This window comes from Rhincodon typus, chromosome 6 (assembly GCF_021869965.1).
Source record: "Rhincodon typus isolate 14 chromosome 6, sRhiTyp1.1, whole genome shotgun sequence".
Taxonomy (NCBI): Eukaryota; Metazoa; Chordata; class Chondrichthyes; order Orectolobiformes; family Rhincodontidae; genus Rhincodon; species Rhincodon typus.
The window spans coordinates 18221819-18249414 of record NC_063337.1 but is presented as its reverse complement, the minus strand read 5'-3'; the positions used below and the strand labels follow the sequence as shown (position 1 = coordinate 18249414).

The 27596-nt window shown below is 40.7% G+C and overlaps 1 protein-coding gene across 1 annotated transcript in view; it reads left to right on the top strand.

The window, feature by feature from the left end:
* Positions 1-27596, top strand: part of LOC109911306 (von Willebrand factor A domain-containing protein 3B-like) — a 117957-nt gene that overhangs the window by 78228 nt on the left and 12133 nt on the right. The window contains exons 17-24 of the mRNA XM_048597894.1: positions 1213-1270; positions 3909-4065; positions 6507-6625; positions 13111-13161; positions 13266-13443; positions 16145-16286; positions 18726-18850; positions 22664-22801. Coding sequence (XP_048453851.1) covers positions 1213-1270; positions 3909-4065; positions 6507-6625; positions 13111-13161; positions 13266-13443; positions 16145-16286; positions 18726-18850; positions 22664-22801 — 968 coding nt within the window. The remainder of the gene's footprint in view (positions 1-1212; positions 1271-3908; positions 4066-6506; positions 6626-13110; positions 13162-13265; positions 13444-16144; positions 16287-18725; positions 18851-22663; positions 22802-27596) is intronic.

The following is a 27596-nucleotide window of genomic DNA, read 5'->3' as shown; positions in this document are numbered from 1 at the left end:
ACCAGTTGTCAGTAGATTTCCCACTTCTCATGGTGGAGGGCTTGCAAGTCCCTTCTGACAGCATTCTTGAATCAGAGCACCGAATACCTTACTGATCTCTCAGAGCAGGCTACCTCCAAGTTTAGCATAATCTGGGGACATGCCCAAGCCAGCGAAGCCCATTTTTGCTTAATGAGTACTGGTATGTTCAACATGTTTGCCCTAGAAAGGGCTGCTTCATTGATGTCCTTTACTTTCCATGTAATGTCCAGGATTGTACATTCATAACAATTCACTCAATGGAAAAGGAAGTTATCATAGATCATAGAATTCTTACAGTGTAGAAAGAGGCCCTTCAGCCCAACAAGTCCACGCTGACCCTCAGAGCATCCCACCCAGATCATCCTCCTAATCTACACAGCCCTGTACACTATCGGCAATTTAGCATGGCCAATCCACCTAACCTGCACATCTTTGGATTGTGGGAGGAAACCAGAGCACCTGGAGGGAACCCACACAGACATGGGGAGAATGTGCATACTCCACACAGACAGTTGCCCAAGGGTGGAATTGAACCCGGGTCCCTGGTGCTGTGAGGCAGCAGTGCTAACCACTGAGCCATCGTGCCATGCATCAAATAGGTTTTCAGCTTGATTTCCCTCACTTTTGACCAGTAGCATCATTGCCTGCAATGGGTCAGCCTTGAGACTAGTTTCTGCACTGCCTGCTCGGTGTGGCCATCTCCTTCATGGCTACCACATCTGGGCACTGCACTCAAATGGTGGTCCTATGAGTAGAATATACAGTTTGGAGCCACCTAACTTGTGTTATTGGAGTGATTAGTCCCTGCCCCATTTTGAGGCTGTTATTACTGCGTAACATTAAGCAAAGATACTCTAAGTTGATCCTATTCAGATCTAAACACAGCTGTTCGATTCACTTTGGTTCTTCTTTTCATCTGACTGATGACCTGCACTGTGCTCTTGGGCTCCTGCCTTGGAATTTTCCTCAAATGAGAATCTGTTGTGATAGAATATGTTCCTTCTAGGACTCAGTGAAAAACACCTATGCTCTACAAACCAGAAAACCAAAGGTCTCTGAAAAAAATGAGGATTTATTATTTGGGGTCCGGTTTTTACTAAATGTAAGGAAAGTTAAGGGATTTCTGAGAATCGTTATAAGATGCTAAACCTTTGTATTTATTCAAATACCTCTTAATGGTTTTCTTTATAGGTCTCAGTTTGCTGGAAAGCCAACCTCTGACAAAAAAAGGAAGCAGACCCGCTAAAAAGTAAGATGAAAATGTTAACTGTTGTCAGAAAGGCTGCTCGCAACTAATTATTTTGATTACTCATGGGTTCAGTAATATTTAACTATCGTAATAATATAACCCACAGTCATAAAGTTGGGCATTTTCTGTCCAACTGCATGATGTAATCTATCTCAAATCTGAGAAAACAATACATTGCCTTTATTTCAGCAGTAGATGACTCCTTCCATCAGGAAATGAAGAAGTATCAGTCTGGTGGCTAATGTTACTGGACCAGAAATTCAGAGGCTTGTAGTCCAGAGAATGTGCCTTCCAACTTTGTTTCTTGAGTTGAAACTCAATTCAAAAATAATGTGACTGCAGTCCCATACCAAAATAGTGGCAGTGTAACTGCTCCCTGAAGTGGCTTAACAATTCAATTGATTGTATCAAGTCACTTGGCAAAAAGCAATGCATGCTAGCCTTGCCAGTCATGCTCACACCCTGAAAATCAATGTGGAAGCAGGCTATTCAGTTCATTGATCCACACCAACCCTCTGAATAGTATTTCACTCCCCCACCCTTTCTCTGCACTTCCCATGGCTAATCCACTTAGCCTTCACATCCCTGGACGCTATGGGTAATTTAGCATGGCCAATCCATCTGACCTGCACATCTTTGGACTGTAGGAGGAATCCATTGCACCCAAAGGAAACTCACACAGACACGCGGTGAATGTGCAAACTCCACACAGACAGTCAGTCACCCGAGGGTGGAGTCAAACCTAGGTCCCTGACAACAACAACAACTGAGGAAGGGTCACCGGACCCAAAATTTTAACTCTGTTTTTTCCTTCACAGATGCTGCCAGACCTGCTGAGCTTTTCCAGCAACCTCTGTTTTTGTTCCTAGGTCCCTGATGCTGTGAGGCAGCAGTGCTAACTACTGAACCACCATGCCATCCCAGATGTAGGTGAGGGCAAGACTCAAGCAATATTAAACAGAAATCAGAATATATGTGGCAATTCTTCAGAAGCAAATGTCTTGAATATCTTAAATGTAGTAGAAAAGCATGGCATACTTGAGATGAAAATTGAAAATCTCAACATTTGAAATGAAAAAAACAGGGCAGCAGTTGTATACAACACATAATTAGCATATTAATGAATGTTCTGAGAAGTGGAACTTAAAAGCACACAGGGGAAGTATTCCAATTTCCCCTCACCAGATCAAATATATTTATATTACTCTATAATAAAAACAGAAATTGCTGGAGAACCTCAGAAGTTCTGGCAGCGTCTGTGGAGAGAAAGTGGAGTTTATGTTTTGGGTCCGGTGACCCGTCTTCAGGACTTATTGTATAAGTTGGTCTTCTTCAAGATAGTGCAGCAATAATCTGATGTTCCTACTTAACATAACCCTCAGTCAAAAATATTCCCATTGTTTTGTTTTAGGAGTTAGCTAACTTTTCATTGTTAGTTGTTTTGCAAATTGGATCACCACTGCTTTAATTATCCCTTCTGCTAAATAATTAAAATGATGGGTCTAAAGTTTCATCCACAGTCTCATTCAGGTGATATTCTGCTTGTAAAATGCTCTTCCTGAGTTGTTATAACAGGGGAGAAGCACTGTAAAACTTTGGTGGAACTTTACCGGTAGTTCATGCACCTTGGAAAGAACGGGTGGGAAACTTCTTGTTTTTCTATCGATTGTGTTAATTGAGTAATTACCTATTTCTTCTAAGTGAAAAATAATTGGTTCACAAACCCAGGCATATTTTAGAATGGAATTATTTAACTGAACTTTACCTGAGCTAATTTATTACGCAAGCAATGCTCAGCCAACCTTCCATCCATTGACTCCATCTATACTTCTCGTTGCCTTGGAAAGGCAGACAACATAATCATAGAGCCCTCCCACCCCGGTTATAATCTTTTCCAACCTTTTCCATCAGGCAGAAGATACAAAAGCTTAAACACACGTACCAACAGATTCAAGAACAGCTTCTTCTCTGCTGTTATTAGACATCTGAATGGATCTTTCAAATTTTAAATTTAATGTTGATCCTGTTGTTTGTGCACCTTCTCTGCAGCTGTAACATTGTATTCCTCACTCTGTTCTATTACCCTAATGTACTTTGTATGGTATGATCCACCTGTACTGCACACAAGACAAAATTTTTCACTGTGCCTACGTATGTGTGACAATAACAAATCAATTTAACGTTTAAGGTTTCTGCTTAAAATAGTGGCCCTCAGTGGTTAGCACTGCTGCCTCACAGCGCCAGGGTCTTGGGTTCAATTCCAGCGTCAGACGACTCTCTGTATAGAGTTTGCACATTCTCTCCATGTCTGCATGGATTTCTTCCCACAGTCCAAAGATGTGCATGTTAGGTGGATTGGCCATGCTAAATTGCCCCATAGTGTCCAGGGATGTGCAGGCTAGGTGGATTAGTGTTACAGGGATAGGGTAGGAGGATGAGTCTGAGTGGGATGTTCTTCAGAGGGTTGGTGTGGACTCAGTGGGCCAAAAGGCCTGCTTCCACACTGTAGGGATTCTATGAGTTGTTTATAAATCTATTTTCATAATAAGTTTGCAGTATGGGGGTATTGAGTAATTCTGAGTGTCTAGCCCTCTGTGGTTTTAGTCTCATGACACATTCTTTATTGATCTATTTCTAGCTCTCTGGATATTTCTTCAGCTCGCTGGCTGAAGACAAATAGCTTAATTGCAAAGCGACTCACTATAATGGATGCACTTGCACCTACTGCCGTAGCTCAAACTTACAAGTATGTCCCAATCTTAGACAAGTATATTGTGTCCAAAGTCTTTGATGAGGTGAGCTCTCTTCTTCCATTTAAATGACATTTCTGAATTATTGAGGAAAATACGAGGATTTATAGTCTGCATTGTTGATCTCTTTGACTTACCTCATGCCCAAGATCTCACACCCCAATGTCATACTCAGTTGCTAAAATGCATTTAATCTGGCCAACTGTTTTGGACCAGTGCTCAGATATTTTGCATAAAGCAGTGGTAGTTATTGGGAAATGTTCTGCAGCTTCGTTTATAAGTCTTAGTCCCTGCTTTTGGGAAGAGGCCAGGTTATGGAGGCCAGAAAAAGAAATCCCTGAAGAAGTGACTGATTACCTTTAATAAGACGTGACATTTTGATGTTTAATATCATAGTGTCATAGAGATCTACAGCACAGAAAGAGACCCTTTGGCCCATCAAGTCAAGGCATTTGGCACCCTTGCCTTCGTTGCTCAGTCCTTTGATTTTAGAAGTTGGGATTTCATGTTGAGATTGTACAGGGCGTTGGTGAGGCCTCTCCTGGAATACTGTGTCCAGTTCTGGCTGCCCAGTTATAGGAGGGATATTATTAAACTGGAGAGGGTTTAGAAGAGATTTACCAGAATGTTGCCGGTATGGAAGGTTTGAGTTATAAAGAAAGGCAGGATAGGCTGGGACCTTTTTCACTGGAGTATAGGAGGTTGAGAGGTGACTTTATACAAATTTATCAAATAATGAGGGGCATAGGTAGAGTTAATGGTAGTTGTCTTTTCCCTAGGATGGGGATTTCAAGACTAGGGGGCACATTTTTAAGGTGAGAGGAGAGAGATTTAGAACAGAGAGAAAAGACATGAAGAGCAGTTTTTTTTCCACAGAGGGTTGGTTTGCGTGTGGAATGAACTTCCTGAGGAAGTGGTAGATGTGGGTACGATTACAACATTTAAAAGACATTTGGATAAGTACATGATTAAGAAAGGTTTGGATGGCAATGCGTCAGGCGCAGGCAGGTGAGCCTAGTTTAGTTTGGGATTACGTTTGACATGGACTGGTTGGACCGAAGGGTCTGTTTCCATACTGTATGACTCAATGGCTCTATAACTATTCTAATACAATTTGCCAGTACTTTGCCCATAACCTTACGTTCCTAGTATGTTTTATGATGTAACCTGTGTGATTTGTATATACCATTTGCTGTCAGCTTTAGGTTTATGGCTTGTGTGCTAGCAAACTTCTGTCAGAAGTTAATAATTATAAGTATTTCCATAGCTACGGTGATTTCTTTTAAAACAGTTTTTGAGGCCAGGCTTTAGAGTGAATGGGTTTGTGTGTACCACTCATGGAGTTTTTAAAATTTATCCTAGATTGGTTTAGGATGCAGTAAGGTAAATAATGGGGCTTCAAGAAATTTCTGAAACTTGTTTGTTTTCAGCTTCAGGGAATCACCCATTTTACTTTGAGTTTTGGGCTGTTCTGTGAAGACCTTGGAATAGGACGGCTGTATAGACTAGTGCTCGTGAGAAGTGAGGAACATATAGTGAACTAGATTACCTTAGAGTGAGGAGTTGTTGTTAGTTCCTGATGACAAATATTGGGATAAAACCATGAAACGGTTACTTAAAGCAAATTACACTGAAACTGAGGTGGATAATAACTCCAATTGCTAATGGGAAGAAACCATCCACAGTTTCAGTTTAAAAGTTGAAATTATAATTGATTTTAGCCAACTGAGGAGCTGGAGTTTGAAATGTTTTCTTCAAGCTGTGGGTATTTCCCCTAATCAAAAAAAAAATCCATCCCTAACTATCTAATTGTAAGCATAATGCATGTTTACCTTGTTCATTCATAGGGCAATGATAAATGTCACCGTACACATTTGTAGTGATTGGAATGAGGACTGGGTGGATCTTATTGACCATGAGGTCCTTGATTGGAGCTTTTAACCTGGGCCAATCAGGGAGCCCTAGCTGACAGTTATAAACAGGAGATTCAGAAGGCCTCCTCATTCTAGGAACAGGCTCTGATATGGCTAATTAGAGCCTGTGTACTATGCACATGCAAATAAAGGGTGACTTGGTGGCAGGATACCAGCCTCTGTGCAGTTATTTCAACATTAATATATGAGTCTTAATTATGAGATAAAAGTTTGGGAGAGATGTTGTATAAGATTCTTTAAATGCTTCTGAAAGAGTCATTGACTGAGACTGCATTAAGATCACCTAAACCGAAGATGCCATACTGGCTTAGGTGGGGATACAGCATAACATCTTAGGATCTTGTAGAGTGAAGGCCTCATAGACTCATAGACGTTTACAGTACAGAGAAAGGACATTTGGTCCATCATGTCCTCCTATGTATACAGGTCTCCTCATTATCTTAATTGTAAGCTTAACAAGTTCTGAACTTATTTTTATCTGTGAATATTACTTTTAAAATAATAAGGTACCTTGGTGCATTTCAATCTGATATGAATTGTGTTTTAATTCAGATGTTACCATTAGCTCATGTGAGCAACAGCAAGAAGCAGATCACACTCATTAATCCATTGGGTGTGAACCTGAAACACTACAAAAAAAGACTCTTCCATGCTATCCAGTGCTATGAAAAGTAAGTAGTCAATTGCTGAGATGTCAGTCCTGCAGTAAATTAGTAACAAAATGAATGTAGTAAGGGCAGGTCACCTCAAGCAACTTTCTGTTCTCTAGACTGTTTCTGCGATTATATGTCTAATATTATTGTACCATGTATATTTGTCAATCATTGAATCAACAGTCAATCTAATTCACCGTTGACTTCTACAACTTCCATCAGATGTTGCGGTACTAAATAACGTGAGGACAGTTATAGATGGGCAAGAAATGCTGGCCTAGCTTGCAACAGCTACTTTCTGTGAATAAATTAAAAGGTGGGAATTTATTATTGAAAATGAAGAGATAATTCCTATCGTAAGATTAGCTCAGAGCTAAATATTATTCTCATATTTATGTTTTTTCTATTTCATTTATTTGTGTAATATAAATTTGTCTGTTAAGATATCTGGTTCTTTTAAATCTTTGCAATGTATTTTTAGTGGAATTTGCAATGAATTTCCTTTACGTTGCTTCATGGTTTGTAAGTACAATTTGGAGTCATCATGCTTTTTCTCCCTCTGAATTCTTTTCATCATCTTTTCTCACACTATTTCAGCCACATTGGACTCAGAATGTGATATTTTCCAGTTCTGATGTTGAATCACCGAGATTCAACGTGACCCAGCCCATGTTTACATAAAGTATGAACAGCTGGCCCTGCTGAATTTCCTGCTGTTGACAATTATTTATTATGGACTTCAAGCATCTAGCTTGATGCTAGGACCACATTAAAATGTGGCAGGAAGGGTGGGGTTAAGAAATCTGGCACGCAAACTGCCTTTATGTGGCTGAGGTTCTGATTTAAGGAGATTATCATGGTTTGCAGCCTTTCCAAAGTTTGTATGGAACAAAGGAAATGCTTGGTTTCTTTTAAAATAAAAGGCCCATAATTATGTTGATGTTATGTTGAGGTTGTACAGGACATTGGTGAGGCCTGTTCTGAAGTACTGTGCCCTGTTATAGGAAGGATATTATCAAGCTGGAGAGGGTTAAGGAGAGATTTACCAGGATGTTGCCAGGAATGGAAGGTTTGTGTTAAAGGGAGAGGCTGGGATTTTTTTCATTGAAGCATAGGGGGTTGAGAGGTGACTTTATAGAGATTTATAAAATAATGAGGGGTATAGATAAGGTGAATGCAGATGCCTTTCTCCTGGGGTGAGGAATTTCAAGCCTAAGGGACATATGTTTAAGGTGAGAAGAGAAAGATTTTAAAAAAGAAAATGGTTTGGGTGTGGAATGAACTTCCAGAGGAAGTGGTGGATGTGGGTACATGAATAAGAAATGTTTGGAGGCATATGGGCCAATTACAGGCAGGTGGGAATGGTTTAGTTTGGGATTATGGTCAGCATGGACTGGTTGGACCAAGGAGTCTGTTTCTGTGCTGTATGACTCTATGACTCTATAATTAAACTAATATGAAGCCAGACAGTCAAACAGGCTGTGGATGCACGATGGAACAGTGCAACACCATTGCCATTTGATAACTGTTGAAGTGGCGGTGTTGCTACTTGAGTTGACAGTTAGGGGTTGCTCTGTTTGCCCTGAGAGGGTATAAGTGTATTATGTCTGGAAAGAGGTGACAACAGGTACCAGCAATAGTCACACTGCTCAGGACGAGATATAGAAGAAAGTGACACACTTAACAAGGTATATAGAGATAAGTCTACCCAATGTACTGTTTAGCAAATTGATGGCTAGGTATGTATGGTACGTGCTAATTGTTGACCCATGCCAGCCCCAATGTCTAGCTCTTTAGTTGCTTCCTATTCATTCCCCTCCACCGTTAGAGCACGGGCACAAAGTGCAACTTGCTAACCTCAGCATATCGATATCATCAAAAGGGCAAAATACCTAAAACCTTTGTATGGTAACTTAGCTGCATGGCAGGTGGTCACAAAACATTCAAGTCGTTGAATTTATTTTGACTGGAGGAATGGTATTTCAAAGGATGTATGTTTGTGCTCTTCAAATAAACAAAATGTATGGATGAAGTTGACATAAGGAGACTATTTAATTTCTGACAATTAGTATAAGGCTTGGGAATGCAAGTATAAGTGTAACCAAAACAGAAAATGTGGGAAACATTGAACAGGCTGGGCAGCATGTGGAGAGAACAGACACTTCATCAGATTCTTCTTACAAATGAATTTGAATGTGTTTTCTACACCAGAGTGTGCGTGAAGCCTTTACTCTATTTTCAGATCTAGCTTGACAAAACACACTTATTGTTATCCTTCCAGTGACCTGACTCAATAAGTTGAAAATCCTTCTAGGTCCTTTGAACTTGCCAGAAATCTAGGGTCTTTCCTGTCATGAATTCATAGAATCCCTACAGTGTGGAAGCAGGCCATTTGGCCTATCGAGTCCACAACAACCCTTCGAAGAGCATCCCACTAAGACCTACACCCCTATCCAATCCCTGTAACCCTCATTTCCCATGGTCAATTCACCCAACCTGCACATCTCTGGACTGTAGGAGGAAACCCACAGAGACATGGGGAGAATGTGCAAACTCCACACAGACAGTCACCTGAGGTTGGAATTGAACTCAGGACCCTGACGCTGTGAGGCAATAACGCTAACCACTGAACCGTCGTGCCATCCAATTGTGCCAATTCTCCTCATCATGCATTTTTTTTGTTAGGCCATGATTATAAACATTGGTCTCAGGTATTGACTTGAGTCCTTGACTTTGAGTCCCACTATCCTGGGGATTTTGTTGCTTGACTATACGTGTGCCTGGGCCCATTCACCCAGCTTTTGTACTCCTCACACCGTCCAGGTCTTGCCCTTTCTGAATGTTTGGCCATTGTCGAGTTATTCCAAAGAACTCCTTGCCCTGCTGTTCATTTACTTGCAAGCTCCATGATTCCTGATGAGCCATTCTACTTGGTGACCCTGTCTGAATACCTCTCTGTCTGTCTATTTTTGAGTATATTCTGTTCTGAGTGCATGTAAGTGTTGCCCAGTAAAAATAACCAATTAGCACAGGCATGGTGATGTTGCTTCATGAATTTTAGCAGCAAATACCTAGATGCATCCCCAAGAGAAGTAAATGTATATCATGCTTAAATTTACTCAATAGACTTCTACCCACTAATCATGGAAAGGAAGCACTCCATATGATCACAAACACAGAAGGTTAAAGTACCACATAAACACAGTAAATATTTAGAGATCACAACCCCTTCTCAAAACAAAACAAAGAACTGCTGATGCTGAAAATCTGAAACAAAAATAGAAATAGCTTGAGAAACTCAGCAGTTCTGACAGCACCTGTAGAGAGAAAGCAGAGTTAACATTTTTCAGCTGGTGACCCTTTTCCCCCAAGATGTTGACTAGAGATCATTTTTAAATTTGTGAGTCAGAAATGAAATTAGCCACAGTAGGATTCCCAATTATCCACATCAAACCAGTAACTAAGTAATGGACCATTGCTGCTCTCAAGCAGCTTGAAACTCAACTGCTGGATTGCTTTAGGTAGTCTCACTCAATGAATTACCTGAGGCCAAGATAAAAACTGCAGATCCTGTAACCCATCAAGTAAAACAAATTTTAATGTGAAAGGGCAAAGATTTAAAAGGGACCGAAGGGGCAACATTTTCAAGCAGAGGATGGTGTGTGTGTGCCAGAGGAAGTAGTGGAGGCTGGTACAATTCCAACATTTAAAAGGCACCTGGATTGGTATATGAATAGGAAGGGCTTAGAGGAATATGGACCAAATGCTGGCAGATGGGACTAGATTTATTTAGGATATCTGGTTGGCATGGATGAGTTGGACTGAAGGGCCTGTTTCTACGTTGTATATCTCTATGACCCCATGACTCTATCTAAAGGTTGAATATGAAAATTACACATTGCAGGATGGTGAAGCATCATTTAAATCAGCTTGAACTATCACAGTGTGTGTAATGTGGGGTGTAACTCATGGTCTCTTTTCTGAAAGTCGGTATATCCATTCTTTTTGATAACGTTGCCTTTTAAAAATGATAACCCTTGTTTCTATTAATGCGGCAGTAAAGTTTGTAGCAGAAGATATCTAATTATTTAAATAATGAGAGGCTGAGCATTCCCTGACATTTTAAAATTTAATTGCATGCTTTTCACTGCAACATAATACTTTTAATAATGCTGCTCTTAGGAAACTTCTGTTCTCGGTTTACTGTAATTGCAATGATGTAAATTTCTTCTCCTGGCTTACTGTACCTTGAAAAATCTTAAAAGTAACCTTTCAAAACATAATTATGACTTAACTAGAAATACTGGCCACTGAATATTTCCCCACTGGATTTCCTGACTTGGCTACACATAATAACCAGAGGAAAACATACTTAGTTATTAAATAATTTGGTTAAATTTCACCATTTTAATTGCTTTCTGGCAAACTAATGTTTGGAACATAATACACAGAGTTCCACAAAAGCCTGAACAACTATTTTGTAGCATTGTTATCCAGGTTTTTGGCCCCTGAGGATCTGTGAATTAAAAATGAGTGCATGGTCTCAATGCTGTATATAAAGGCATTAGATGACTCTTCCATCTTCTCCATCATTAGTAGGCAACCAATGCACTTAAAGAGAAGCTCTCTGGGCATCAGTGAATGTTGGTCTTTAAGGTCTTCATCCATGCTCTCTGCATCGTGGTTTGAGACAGAGCTCCCTGTCCGGAGCTACTTCATGGGCAGTGCTATCCTCTGACTTGCCCAGGTTGGATGTGGCTGGACTCTTCCACTCTGCCGTCTGCCCTATATATGTGGCGTCAGTGTCTGAGCTGCCTCTTGCTAATGAAAAGTAGATTACACTTCCTTATCTTCAGTTCTGCTATCCTCTTGCTCTGCTCGCTCAGTTGGATGAGGAACTCCTGGACCTGAAATGTTCGAAAGGGACAAAGAATAGCATTTAGCTGCATATTGCTGATTTAAAAACCATTTATTGCTGTACCACTGCTTAAATAAAATCTCCAACTAAAATTGAAAATAGAAGGATCTTTTTTGTTTAAAGGTTTAATGACAAAAGTAAGCACAGAATTCATCAGAGAGGTAAAACAGTCCCAGTGTTTTAAGGAAGACAATGGACAAAACTTGCAATTTCAGCAGAATGGGAAGTAGCTTTGGAGTTGTTCCACCTTCACCCTCAGCAGTAGGACTTCAGTCTGTCTCTGGAGGAAGTTGTGCCCTCGGGAACTGAATGCCTGGAAGCTCCTTTACATCTGGCTGTGCCAGAGCTCATTAGCAGGTGCTACCACAACTGTAGAAAGGACCATGAGGGGGATCATGTCAGTTCCTGAATGATAAGTCCTTTAGAGCGCAGAGTGAGGAAGGAAGGGGCTGTGTGAAATTTTAGGGGAAAGTGTCCAAAGTAGATGCATGGTGTTGTATAAGGGTCTGAAATGTGCTTCAAGTGCCATCCACTATGATGATGTCCTATGGACCTGGAGGAAGGACAACTTAGTATCACGGCTGAGTAAGACCGACCATGTAGGTACTCCTCAGGGTCTCTGCAACGATATTGGTCACATCCGTGTAAATTGTAGATAGTAGATAAACTGCAATAAACTACATCTGGTTTACAACAAGAGACTCTTCTCTTTAGACCAGCAAGTGGTTTTCCTTTACCAAACCACACAAGTAAACCCTTTAGATCCTGACATTAAGAGAGGATGGTGGTAGCAAGACCACCCCATGGTGCACAACACTGCAAATAGTCTCATACACTGTGGTACTCAGCTGTGAGGACTGGGCACCCACATAGTTAGGTGCACCCCATCCTTCATCTTATTGCCTATGCCATTTAAAAATGGCTTGTTCCCTCCCACCCACCCACTCACACCACATGTATTGTGTGTGTCATTCAGATCAATATGGTTGTCATCAACCTAAATGACCCTTCATTATTTATTTACAAATGGCAGCAGGCACCAATTTCAGTGCCCACCCACCTCATGCATTATGGTGCTAACCTCGGGAATGGGTGTGAACGTGTTAGGCCAGATACCCCACTTATTCTATGTGCCCCACATTCCACTGAAACTCTGCCCAGTGAGGCTGTGTAACATCCAAACCTAAGTTTATGTCTTTTGTGCGTTGGAATTGCTTACGATAATTATTTTGTACATGCTCATATACAAGAATGTAGCTCATACGTAACTTATCGATGACTTTACTGGTGAGTTTTGTAGTGTGACCCACTTATGGGATATGTCGGAATCTGAGCAGTGATATATAATTTACACCTGTAACAGCTTATATTTGTATAACACCTTATGGTGCCATTATTTACTGAAACCTTATTGTTCCAGAATCCTCTGTTGCATTTGCAAGCGAATTAACATTGGGCTTCAAACAATATCATTTGTTCACCTCAATGCAAAAACGTATTATTTTTGATGACATCGACATTAAGACAAGAGGTTCCAAGTTTGTTATTAGTTAATAATTTTTAACACTTCTCTCTCTTTTGCAAGGCGCCTAAATTTAATTGTATGGAAAGCATTATCTCAGGAAGAGCGAGATAAGTAAGTAACAATATTCTTTATAAATCAGTGCTTTTGCATTTTTGCTGCAGTTGCAATTAGATTTTGATTATTACTTTCTTCTGTGTGCATTCATTTTGGACAAGGTTCAACAGTGATAAACCAATCTCATTTGGAGACCATAGAGAGGCTTTACTGCAGGCATTGGATAGAATGGGTTGGCCTATTGCCCAGGAAGATATTACATTATTGGAAGATGAAATCCAGACTGGTTATACATATAAACAACAGGCCTCAGATCTCCAGAAGGCTGCTGAAGAAACGGTATGTAAATCTTCTGCAGGACTTCTGAGCAACAATTGTAACTGTAACTGGAAACTGATCTGGGTCCAAAGGATCTCAAGTATTTCACTTCATGAAGCATCAGTTACTAATTCTTGTAAAGAATTGTCTTTGAAGTCTAAAATTGTGATGAAGTACAACACAGTCCTTCTCCCGATTTCTGTATCCACATCATTTCTCTCAAATGTAAGCACAGACACAAAGTGTTTATTTAGAAATCTACCTACATTCTCCGGCTCCACGTACAAATGACCCCTATTGTCCTTAATGGCCCTACTCTTTCCTGAATTACCTATTAGCCTATTGTACTTGCAAAATAATTTAGGATTTTTCTTTATTTTACCTGCCATTATTCTTCCAATTCCCTTTTTGCTCTCCTGATTTCCTGTTCTGATGAAGGGTGACTGGACCTGAAATGTTAACTCTGATCTTTTTCTTCACAGATGCTGCCAGACCTGCTGAGCTTTTCTAGGAACCTCTGTTGTAGTTCTCTCAGGTTTCTGCTGCTTTTGTGATCAAGGAGATCTGACTGAGATCAGAAGCATGTTCAGCTTTTTCTCCTGTCAAGTCTCCTAAGAATTTTGCATGATTCAATAAAGTTGCCTCTCATTCTTCTAAATTCCAGTGAGTACAGGCCCAATCTACTCAACCGCTCCTAATAAGAAAATACCTGGGACTCACTTAGTAAACTTTGTCTGGACCGTCTCCAATGCTAGTATACTTTCATTAGGTAAAGGGATCTCAACTGTTCACAGTATTCTGAGTGTGGTTTAACATGTGCCTTGTATAGTTTTAGCAAGCATTTCCTATTTCTGTACTCCATTCCATTAGAAATAAAGGCCTGCATTCCATTTGTCTTTCCTATCACCGGCTGAACTTATGTGACAGCTTTTAGTGATTTACATGTGAGGACTTCAAAATTCCTCCATGCTGCAGCTTTCTCATGTCTTTATCCATGTAAATGATATTCAGCTCCCGTATTCCTGCCAAAGTGCATAACCTTACATTTTCCCACATTATATTCCATCTGCCAAGTTGCCATCCACTTGCTTAACCTGTCTGTATCCCTCTGCAACAACAAGGTGCAGAGCTGGATGAACACAGCAGGCCAAGCAGCATCATAGGAGCAGAAAGGCTGACGTTTCGGGCCTGGACCCTTCATCTGCTGACTCTTTATGTCATCCTCACTACTCACCTTCCCACCTTTTTGTGGTCCACCTTTCTTCCTTTGCTCTAAGATTTTGGAGTAGATTTGTAGCTTGGGTTGTGGGTGTTGAGGTCGGTTGGCTCGCCGAGCTGATTTCTTGTATCGCAGACGTTTCGTTACCATGCTGGGTAACATCCTCAATGCAGCCTCCGATGAAGCGTCAGTGTGTTTTCTCGCCTGGTTTTTCTACCTTTGCCTTCTGCAATCATTACCTGGTCTAGCCAACATGTGACTCCAGACCCACAGCAATGCGATTGATGCTTTAATGCCCTCTGGGCAGTTAGCAATGGACAATAAATGGTGGCCTGGCCAGAAACTGCCCTCATCCCATGAACAAATGAAAAATGTCTCTTCACGTTGTTCCTTACATAGCGGTTGACATCACTTCCAGTTTTGTTTTTCAGTGGTTTACAAATCTTCTCAAACTACTGAGAAACAGAACTGGAAGCAATGGCAACCGCCCCAGCAAACCGAGGCATATAAATAACGAGGGGGACAGAACACCAACGCTTCACCAGAGGCGCACTGACAATGTTACCTAGCAGGGTGAAGAAATGTCTGCAAGCAAACACATCAGCTCAGCGAGCAAGTCTACAACCTCATCCACAACCCAAGCTACAAATCTTCTCAAAAACTTTAAATTTCTTATTATCCAATCTGGCCTTATTTGACCCTTATTCAGCTTTGGAGGGCTAAGCATTGATTACATTTTACAAGAGCTGTCATCATTCTGTTTTATCTCCACCTCCTTCATCAGCTTATTATTTGTTATGCTTTGCTGCATATACACTCTGGTCCTTCATGTAAGCCTGGTATCCCAAGTTCATCCTATGTCATTATGGTCTCCAGGGCAGTTATTTAAACTGTCATGATATGCTTATCCTACATTCCTCAACCTGAACAATTCTCATGGCTGGATAGAGTCTTGTGCATGGTCTGTGTACAGGTTCTTTGCCTCATTCATGGTGGCCAACTCCATTGGATGCATTTTACATCTTAGACCTCGGGGATCAGCTCCTTGCATTATGGCTACATTGTTCCTCTTGGTTACATTGCAAAATGTACAATTTGATTGTCATCTGTTTAATTCAGAAGACATAAAATTACTTTGATCTGTTGAATATTTGATAACTTGAGGACAAGTCTTCCTATAAAGCCCGTGGTAAATGCACAATATTGGTAATGACCTTCTTTATGAGTGACTTTAATTCATGGGGACGTCTTCCTGAATGCCGTTCAACCTGATCCAGTGAGGAATGAATTTTATAGTTGACTGCAAACAAGAAATCCACTGTATGCATCTTATTCATTATTGTCACTGAGGCGTATGAACCTGAAAATGTAATGGTAAAAATAGTTGTGTTGAAGACATGCTTATTTCATCTCTTCCTCAAATTATAAAGATGGTAGGTCATTCCTTTGTAAAATCATTTTGTTTTTGCCTTAGGATTTCTACTTCTACATTATCCTTTACAGGAGTCGGAATACATGCATCATGTTCCCAGGGACCATAGTCACAGCGTACAGAAAGCCACAAATCAGGCCGGAAGAAGATTGGACACTCTCAGAGGTCAGAGGGTAATTGCAAGGTCAGAAGTTGATGGTTTTTATTACCCAGGTGAGTTGAATGTCTGGCGTTTGCTTTGATTACCAAGACCCTAACATAAACCTGTTTCAAAATTTAAAGATTGCCATGTAGGTTACTGGAAGGCTTAAGATTGTTCATTAAAGCTACTTGTACTGAAAAATGTTCTTGTCCCTGAGAAATGGAGGAGGAGTAATTTCTATTGAAATGTAAAGTATGTTCCCTGACCTTTATGATAATCAATTGGAAGTGATCCAGTGAGTATTTGTACTTGAAATCATGACAACTCAGTTCAGAATTTTCTCAGGTATTTGGTCTCTTTTGCAAAGTGTGCATGTATCTCTCCATCACATTGAAATAATAGAGATCCACTAGGCAATAATTGTACTTTACTTTTAATAAAAGCAATAGATCCAACACTTTGCAGTTTAGAAATGCTATAACTCTCTCTAACTGCTATATTCTTATTATTTAACCTTCTTCTCAAAAAGTACTCAATGTGGTGGGTAGCCATGAAATGCGTGCGGAAGATGTGCAGGGAACTAATGCATACGGGAGCGGGGAGAAAAGATTTCTGTTCTTATCCACAGTGGACATCAGCAACACTCGGAAAAAAATCAGGTCCTATAGCCCTCAGTTCAAAACTGTGGCTACAAAAGCAGGTCAAAGATTGGGAATTCTGTGGCAACTGACTTGTCTCTTGACTTGCCAAGCTCTCCCTATGTACAAGATGTACGTCAGGAATATGATGAATACTGTCTACTGGATGAATGTGCTGCCAATGCTACTGAAGACCTTTGCCACCCTATATGCTGTCTATAATAGTCACTCACTGCATCATCTTTGGCAGCAATGTGTTACATGTACCTTGGTAACCATGACAACTTGGGAAGGCTCCTTTGACAACCACAATCTCTTTCACAACCACAGCCTCTACCACCTAGATGAAGTGGAGCAGATGCATGGGAACACCAATAATCTGCAAGTTTCTGTCCAATTCACACAGCATATTAAGTTGGAGCTACATCACTGTTCCGTCATTGACACTGGGTCAAAGACCTGGAGCTCCCTTTCAATCTGCATTGTGGGTACATCTACAACACATGGATTGCAGTTCCATATCAATGTGATTATCTCTTAATCTCTCTCTGAAGTGACCTAGTAGACATGCATTAATATCAAACCATTCCATTAAACAACAAAAACAAAAAGTCCCAAGCTAGCAGCACCGTAGAGCACTGTCAGATCATGGCTTGTGGCAGTTTTATTTTTCTTCATTCATGGGATGTGGGTGTTGCTGGCTGGGCCAGCAATTATTGCCCATCCATTGTTGTCCTTGAGAAGGTGGTGGTGAGCTGCTTAAGTGAACTGCAGCAATACATTTGCTGTAGGTAGACCTGTAATGCGATTAGGGAGGGAGTTCCAGAATTTTGACCCAGCATCACTGAAGCAATGGCAATGCATTTCCAAATCAGGATGGTATGTAGCTTAGAGAGGAACTTGCAGATGGTGGTGTTCCCATGATTCTGTTGCCCTTGTCTTTCTGGACGGAAGTGATTGTGGGCTTGGAAGGTGCTATCTAAGGAGCCTTGATGAATTTCTGCAGTGCATCTTGTAGATGGTACTCACTATTGATACTGAGTGGTGGAGGGAGTGGATGCTTGTGGATGAGGTGCCAATCAAGTGGGCTGCTTTGTCCTGGATGGTGTCAAGCTTCTTAAGTGTTGGCGCTACACTCATCTGGTCAATATGTGATGGTTAGGTTCTCTTGTGTTGGAGATGGTCATGGCCTGGCACGTTTATGGCATGAAAGTTATGTGCTATGTGTTAGCCCACACCTGGATATCATCCAGGTCTTGCTGCATTTGGAAATGGAGTGCTTCAGTATCTGTGAAGTCGTGAATGCTGCTGAACATCGTCACTTCTGGTTTTATGATGGAGGGGTGGTCATTGATGAAGCAACTGAAGATGACTTGGCCAAGGACATTACCCTGAGGAACTCCTGCAGAGATACCCTGGAAATGAGATCACTGAATGAACCACAATGATCTTCCTATGTGCCAGGTATGACTCCAGCCAATGCAGAGTTTTCCCCCAATTTCCATTGACTCCAGTTTTTGCAGGACTCCTGAATGCCACAGTGCAGTCTTGATATCAACGGCAGTCACTCTCACTTCAGCTCGGCGATTCAGCTGTACTGTCTTGTGCCTCTATTGATGGATCCAGAGGTACTGTGTGCTTTATTTGCTGCTCTCTCTACCTGTCCTGCTACTTTTGGTGGTCCATGCACATGTACACAAAACGACAATCTCTACTAATGGACGTAATGATGCATGTGCAGAATGACATTAGATGTTAAAATAATTATCTTCCCTTTTCAGTTACATTGCAAATCTACTCAATGATGCTGTTGTTTATAATATGGGAGAATTATGCCTCAGATTTTCTTTGTTACATCTCTGCTGTTCTCAGGAATTGTGACTAAGTGTGCTAGTGCAAAGAAAGCCATAATTGTTTTCGCTAAAGGAGACACCCAGATTACACCAACTAGATTTTTGATTTGTGTTGGAGGAGCTTCATCCTGTCCTTCATTGAAAGTAAGTGAACTATGAGATTAAGATAGAGATCCTACAGACATCTAGTTTTAAATGTGAATTATTGGCTGCAGGATGTTTCCTATATACATCTTCCATCTTAAAAGGCCTGTGGGCTAATAATATCTAGGTACTGAGCCTGTTACATATTCCCAAGGCATTCCTGGCAGGAATAACACGAGTTAGGTCAAGCTTGCTGTATGGGACATCGAACACTACTGCAGGGGATTTATAGCCTCGCAGCTATAGTTTAGTTTAAAGGCTGAAATATTTGGGAAGTAAAAGCTTTAGGGAATTTGGAGCATGGAGCAGGGGATTAGCAGAGCACACAGTTTGATGAAGTCTTTGTAGAAGTGCTATAAGAGGAAGGGGTGCAGGCACTATGGCAAGAGCCACTGAGTGCATTAGAGCTGGGAGAGCTATACATCAGCTCAATCCCAGTGATATTGATGGTTCTGTGGGGCTGAGGTATGCACCAGGCAGTTGCTGGTTTCTGTCTTAAAGGCTTCAGAAGCTAATGCTTAAGGTGGATCCTTCTGCCTTCTTCCTCCTGGCTTAAATCACACAAAAAGCAAAAATATCATGTCTGCTAACTGGGACGTAGGAATTCAGTTTTTTTGTTTCCATGATCCCTGACTTTGTGCAACAAAGTGCTGTCGACTTTAATAAAAAGAAACGGGGAAGTATCTGAAGGATCCAACAGTGGGATAAAGAAGCTGATTGTACAGACTGGCTTTAATGTATTCTGTCACCACTGGAGAAGTGCAGCCATGCCCACTGAATTGCAGGAGGGATTTCCCTTAGTTTCCACCTCCTAGGTTAGGATAGAAGGGTCTGACATGGGATTCCTGGCCACTGGCAGTGGGCAGACGTTCCCATTAAGCTTGTTAATCAACTGATGGACTGTGTTATCCCTGATCCCAGTGCAGTTCAGTGGTGGTTCAGGGATTAATAGGGAGTTGCATTGGCTTTCATACACCTTCCAAAGCCTTCCCCAGAAAATCATCTTGGGTTTTCCATTGGCCTGTCAGGGATCCCCTCATTCTCAGGTACTCTGTACCCACCTGAAGGAGCCTGCATTGGAATGGGGGAAGGCAGATTGGTTACTGAAATCCACCCCTGACTTTGAATGCCTGCACCTCCCACCCCCTCCCTCACACCCTGAGAGCTCCATCTGACCCTCACTTACCTCTGTCCTGGGGGCTCATTGATGGACCTTTGGTGGGCACATTGCTGACTGCTTTAACTGCTCTTGGTTTCCCTGAAGGCAGTGAGCAGCAGACTTTAGGAAAGTGGCTAGTCTAATTGGCACGTCACCCATTCTGTGCCTTTTTTACAACCTTTATCCAAAATAATGCTTTTTTTGAATCATATAGCACAGAAAGAAGCTATATGGCCATTATGTCCATGTTGATTCCTTGAAATGATTATTGAGTTTGTCTCACTTTGACCCTATAGCATTGCTATTTTTTCTTTTGCAATTATACATCTAATTCCCTTACGAAAGCTCCTGTTGTATCTGCTTCCACCATTCCTTCAGATAGTGTATTCCAGACCATAATACTGTCATAGGACATTAAGAATTCACATCTTCCTTCTGATTCCTTCGTTAATTATCTTAAATTATGGTTATCAGATACTGATTTTTCTGCTAGTGGAAACAGACTTTCCTTAATTATTCTGTTGAAAGTATCTTTAGCAAAAAAACAAATCAGTGTTATTTAATTTTGTGAAAATCTTCAACCTTTATAAATTCAGCTTTTATTTCCGGTACTAATTAATCCTAAAGTAGTTCTTTACTCTGGAGACTAAACCAAAATGTACCAAAAATCAATTATTGTGTAGGTAGAAGCAGTTTCTTTTAATCTGTAGCCTTGTTTGAATTTAGTATATTTATACATGAATACTTATTATCCAAAATATTTTTGTTTACATCCCCATTTGCTGTGTCTGTTTTCCATATGTCTTCTTGCAATGTTAGGAAGTTTATTTACTTTAAATGTGCTACACAAATGTCAGTCATTCTTTTGAAGATCTGTATCTTGTCTCTTCCCAGCTTTCCATTTTCTCAAATTAAAATATGGGCCCAGACTAAACCCAAAGGCTACATCTTTAAAAAGGGCCTCTTCATCTTGTGCACATGTCTTCAAAGAAGAGAAATATCTGGAACTGAAGCACTCATCATCAGAGTCTAGCTGAGTTGCAGTGGATGTGCAACACATATGACTAATGTTAAAATTGCCCAGGCAGCCACACATTGACAACTTGCACTTAATTAGCATCCGTGAGCCAGGTCAAGATTCAGGCTGAAGGATTACTTGAAGGCAAACCTCAGGAAATTTGGCATGTCCGCTACAAACAAAGAAAAATACATTAGAAAGAACTACCTGGGGAGCAATCTCAAGTGGTGGTATTTATTTCTTCAAATAACAAAGATTACAGGCAATTAAGGATAAAAGACAAACTAGAGAAACTGAGCAGTCCTAGTTCATCCTTGGCCCCCTGGGGGAAAGCCATGCAGGCCTGGAATCAAGCTTCAAAACCCTCATTAGATTGTGCAACAGTTGACTGTGCACCTGCAAGAAATGGCCATTTTTGATAAGGAAGATTGATTCAAAAAGACTGAGCTTTACTTAAACCTGGTTTGACTGGCTTAATTTTAAATAGAATAATTTCATTGAATAGATTGCGCTGACTTACATTTGTGAACTGATTTTACTTTAAAAATCTGATTTGTGTTGGTCATACAAGCCTCCAGAGATTTAAGTAGAATTTCCCTGTACAGTAAGCACTTGATGCACCCTAGCATGGTTGTGTTTAATCTAGACCCGTATTTTTCACAGATATGTCTTTAAAAATGACCTTTTTCATGTTATGTGCGTATTTGCCTGTCTTCTACCTTTGACACCATCTAACTTCAGGTTTTCTCCACTGTTGTTCGGGTAACTGGGACTTCTCTCACCTGGTTCCATTTAATTGTAGAGAATCACCTGCAGTGGTTTGTCTTCCCACTGTCACATTACCTCTGGCATTCCCAAGGATTAATCCTCAGTCTCCTCCTGTTTCTCATTTTACACGTTGTCCCTCTGGGACAGCATCCAGAAACCCAATTGCATTACTTTCAGCTGCCCATTGACCAGTTAGCTCCACTTCCCTACCACCTCCCTCAACTCATCTACTGTTGCTAAATTATCAGACTCCTTGAGCAACAACCAGTGTCGGATGAGCAGAAATTTGGAAGAGTAAAGCCATTGTTTTCAGTCCTCATTCAGTTCCCTAGTGTCCAGCTCCATCCTTCTCCCTGACAACTGAATTAGATCGTTTGCAACCTTGTTGTCATATTTGACTCTAAGATGTATTTCTGAGTACAACATTCATATCTTTATGAGACTGCCTATTTCCACCTCTATAATACTATCAATTTCTGCCCTGCCCTAGCGCATGACCTACTGAAGCCCTCATCCTTACTTTAGTTATTTCTACTCTTGGTTATTCCAATGCACCCATCTCTGGCTTGCTACATTCTAGCCTTATTTCTGGAATGTCCCCCTTCCTAAACCTTTCTAATTCTCCACTTTACCTTCTTCCTCTAAGTCACTCCTTAAACTCTACCACTTTGAGCAAACCTTCGATTATCACTTTATGTGGTTTGGTGTTAAATTTTATTTTTTAATGTGAAGCACGTAAGATGTTTTATAATGTTAAAGTCGCTGTGTAACTCTTAAGTTGTTGCAATTGTTACTATCACATTTTTCGATATAATTACATGATGATTTATTTTTGAAGGTTAATTGGATATTATTTAATAATTTCCAGGTGGGAGACTTTGTTTTGGTTCGTAGTGATGCAGAGGCTGGAAATGATTGTTATTTACCAGGGGTTGTCATAGCAACCCCAAACAGAGCAGCATCGGATGATAAATTTTATACAGTTTTGAAATATAATAATAGAAAGGTGAGTAGGTTTACATGATTTAAAGTGTCTTTACCCCTCTCAATTAATTAATGTTTACAAGTATTTCAGTAAATGTAATTTAGGTTACTGTTGATCAAACTATAAATGAACCAGATAAGCATTGGGAGCAAAAACAAAGTTGCTGGAAAAGCTCAGCAGGTCTGGCAACATCTGTGAAGGAGAAAACAGAGTTAGCGTTTTGGGTCCGATGACCCTTCCGCAGAAGCATTGGGAGCATCCTTGTCAAAAACTCAATATTTTTCATTCTTGATTCTACCCGTCCCTCGTTGCTGTCAAAGGTTAAACAAAATTGTTCAGAATCTCTGCATTATACTTGACGCTGACTTGAGCTTTTACCTCATTCTTTTCTATCTCAGAGAACAGGGTGCTTAATACAAAAATTCAGGCAAATGTTAAGGGGGGAAGAATGGAAAGTCGACTAAGGGGCAGTAAACAAAGAAAATGAAATCATACTGTCTCAGAATGGAAAAGGATTAAGAATGGCGCCACAGAAGCTAGTGCTGAGAGACCCCATGAATAGGTAATTTGCACTTGAGAGACTGCTGAATTTTTGTGACGAATGAGCAGTGTCACTGCCTCTGAACTGGAAGCTCAGGGTTCCCAGCTCAGATCTGATGGTTTAGGAAGTTACCTTCATGCTGCAGCCAAACAGAGAACTTATCAATCCTTTCAATGAATGACAATGGTAGATGGTAAGAGCAAAAGAGATTCCTGGTCAACCGTATATGGAGGAAACTTTGGAGCCTCTCCCATCACTAGTCATAGCTCCAGGTTACAATATGCATGTAAAAGTGCATTGGTGCCACAGCAACTTAGAATGCCTGAGTGAAACTGGACACACCAAAGAGCACAGACTTTTCCAAAATACCAATGATACAAAAGCAGAAGATTTGGCAAACAGTGAGGAGATTCGCCAGAATAATACCTATTTCTGCCTGAGCAGAGATTAATTAGATGTTATAAATTATGAAATGTATTGATAGAGTGAAGGGGGAACAATTATTTCCTCTGGTTGAGGAATCAGGAACATAGTACCATCAACTTAAAACTGTGAGTAAAAGAGTAGTAAGAAATTGGAGAAATATGTTGGAGCCATGGGAATGCTTGAGACAAAGAAGGTTATAACTGGTGAGAGAAGGCTGTATAAACATGGATGGAGAGTGAGGCATTGGGATCCTTTTGGACTGCTCTTATAAAGGTCTATCATGGACAGAATCATTTGTCTTTTGTTTGCAGATTTGTTCATAGGATGTGGGTGTTGCTGGTAGGCCAGCATTTATTGGCCAATCCCTTATTGCGAAGGAGGTGTTAAGATGTCTTCTTGAATCACGGTGGTCAATGAGGTGTAGGAATGGCCACAGTGCTGTCAAGGAGGGAATATGAAGGGAGTTCCAGGATTTGACCCGATAACAGTGAAGAAATGCAGTATTGGTCAAATCAGCGTGGTGTGTGGTTTCGAGGGAACTTGAAGATGGTGGTGTTCCCATGCTTTTGTCTTTTCAGATGTTAGAGGTCATGGGTTTGGAAGGTTCTGTCAATAAAAGATGAAAATCAGAATAAAACTTCTAACATGTTTCTTTTATAGGCCGCTTAAATTAATGCCTTGTTCATGAAATGCTTGATTTTTATCTTCACCATCTGGCTGGTACTCTAATAGAGCAGATCTTTATAGAATTCATCTGATTTTTATTCCAAGAAGATATGCCTCCATGGATGATTCACTTACAAGCGTGTATAACATTAAAAGAAAGTAAATCAGCACCCCTCAAAATTACTGGAGCCTATCCTATCAATCACATTTGTAGATCATAGAGATATAAGTGAACAATAGACACCTACAATGTAACCTGAAATAAGCTGTTCTGGATAAAAGCCGTGAAAATCTTTAGATTCTGACTTTATTTTGTGCTTAAAACAGTGAAAGAAATAGAAAGTATTTAGAAATCCTTTTCAGATTTTATCCCTTAGATGCACTTTTCATTCTGAAGTAAAATACTTTTCTGAAAATTGAATTGGATGCTGTTGGATCAATTGCATATAACTTCATGAGGCAATTGCTCCATTTTATGTGTGCTATATTTAGTGATAATCATGTCAAGGTAATGACACTTCATAGCACAGACATAGTTTGATGATACATTATATGAAATATGCATTTAGCTCCACCAGTATTGTTGCACTACAATTTCAAATTAGGTCATGTGGAAAGACAAATAATAATTCATGAATGGAGCTGCTCACGCAGGCTGTCTCAGATATGAGCTAATGTTGTAATAACCTTATACCTGACCACTTTGATCTCTGTGTTTACAAGCTTATTTGAATCCCCATGAGGAGATTTGTATTTATCTAAGCATTTCAGATGCTGTAACTGAACATGTCACTGGTTTTACCCATGACACAACTGGTATTAAATCTATTGGGCTGAATTAAAATCAACTGGGATTACCATAATGCTGCAAAATTATATGATGTTTTTATCTCATTTCATCTTTGCTTTATAGAATGATTTCAGAAAAGTTGCCATCTGGTTTATTTGTGCTGTCGTTTCAGTGACAGGGACTTAGCTCAGCTGGTTGACCAGCTGCTTTGTGATGCATGAGTGGTGCTCACACCAGCTTAGGTTACTCCTTCACAACCTGTCCCCTTGCCTAATATGTGGTGACTACCACCAGTTGTCAGTCTATACAGAGAGAGAATGGCCTGGTAGAACTATAGTGACTTTACCTTTTATTTTCAGTAATGATCATTATGGCTTCACAGTTGGATCATGCTGCACCTGAAAAGATGCCTAACGCCCAGATTTTTGAAGAGTTGGAATGAGGTGGAATGGGAGGTGATGGTCTGGTGGTCTTATCAGAAAACTATTAATCCAGAGACAGATGCTGGAATCCAAGGTAGACTAACAGGAGGCTTGAAAAACACATTAGACCAGGCAGCATCTGGAGGAAAGGAGCAGCCAACGTTTCGGGTATTGCCGTGCTTCAAAATGCCCATGTCATCCCCCTCTTTGTGCCTTTCTCAAAGCTTCTGCAGCCTGTGTCCAATATTAGCATCAGGCAGGGGGCAGGAAGATCCATCTTTGTAGGTCACATAACGTGGTTTTGAACCTTCAACAGTCAAGTGCCATCCTTGTCTCACTGTGTCCCTGGCCTCCTACTGAGCTGGGTGCCACCAAGTCTGTGTGACATTCTGCTAACAAAGCACATTCACTGGAGGTGTAAACAATAACTCATTCTGAGACAATGTGGCCAGGCATTTCCAGGGGGTTTCGGTGGGATATTGATTGTCCAAGGTCTGGCTGAATGCATACTATCTGTTCCATTTCTGCAGTTTGCAAATTACAGAGCCCAGCTAGGCTTAAATTTAGCTTTCATGTTTTGAGTTTTTAACCAGGCTCATGAAAAAATGCCAATATTTCTGTGACAATCCTGGAGATCGTGGGGCTCCTGACCACAAAATCATGCTTGACAAATCTAATGGAATTTTTCAAGGATGTAACTTGTAGTGTTGATATGAGGAACCAGTGCATGTGGTTTGCTTAGACTTTCACAATGTTTTCAACAAGGTCCCACACCAGAGATTAGCATCTGAAATGAAAACACATGAGTTTGGTGGGTAGAGTACTGTCATAGATAGAGAACTGGTTGGTAGACAGGAAACAAAGAGTAGAAATAAATAGGTCATTTTTCAAGTAGCATCCATGGCTAGTGGCATCCTATAGGGATCATAGAGTCATACAACACAGAAACAGACCCTTCAGTCCAATACCAGTTTCTCAAACTGAACCATTCCCATTTGTCTGTGTTTGGCCCATACCACGCTAAATGTTTCCTATCTATGTACCTGTCCAAATGTCTTTTAAATGTTGTAATTGTACTCCCCTCCACCAGCTCCTCTGGTTCAGATCCCAACTGTTCACATATATGTTATTGATTTAGAGGAGGGACCTAAATGTAATATTTCCAATTTTCAGATGATAAAAAGCTGAGTGGGAGAGGGTAAACTACAAGGAGAATGGAGAGCTGCTTCAGTGTGATTTATACACGTTGAATCAATGCATGGCAGATGCATTTTGGTAGCAAAAAGCAAGAACATAGTTTATTATCTGAATGGCAGTAGATTGAGAAAGGTGAAGGTGCAACATGACCTGGGTGTCCTTGTTCACCAGCAGCGGGCAGTAAAGAAGACAAATGATGTGTTGGCCTTCATAGTGAGAGGATTTGAGTTCAGGACCAGGGACATCTTGCTACAATTGTACAGGGCCTAGGTGAGACCACACCTGGAGTATTGTGTGCAGTGTTGATCTGCTTATCTCAGAAAGGATGTTCTGGTTATAGAGGGAGTGCAATGAAAGTTTACCAAACTGATTCCTGGGATGACAGGCCTGACGTACGAAGAGAGACGAGATCGGTTGGGACTATGTTCACTGGAGTTTAGAAGAATGAGGGGGGTTTGCGTAGATACCCATAAAATTCTAACAGGGCTAGACAGGGTGAATGCAGGGAGAATGTTCCCAATGACCAGAGAGTCAGACCAGGGAACCAGAAGGACACGGTATTGGCCACTCAGGATAGAAATAAGGAGAAATTTCTACACCCAGAGCATGGTGAGCAGATAGAGTTGTCCAATTTTCCAAATGCAGGGAAAGCAGTTGAGGCCAAAACATTGAATATTTTCCTGAAGGAGCTAAATATAGTTCTCAGGGCTAAAATGATCAAAGGGTATGGGAAAATAATGGGAACAAGGTACTGAGTTAGATGATCAGCCATGG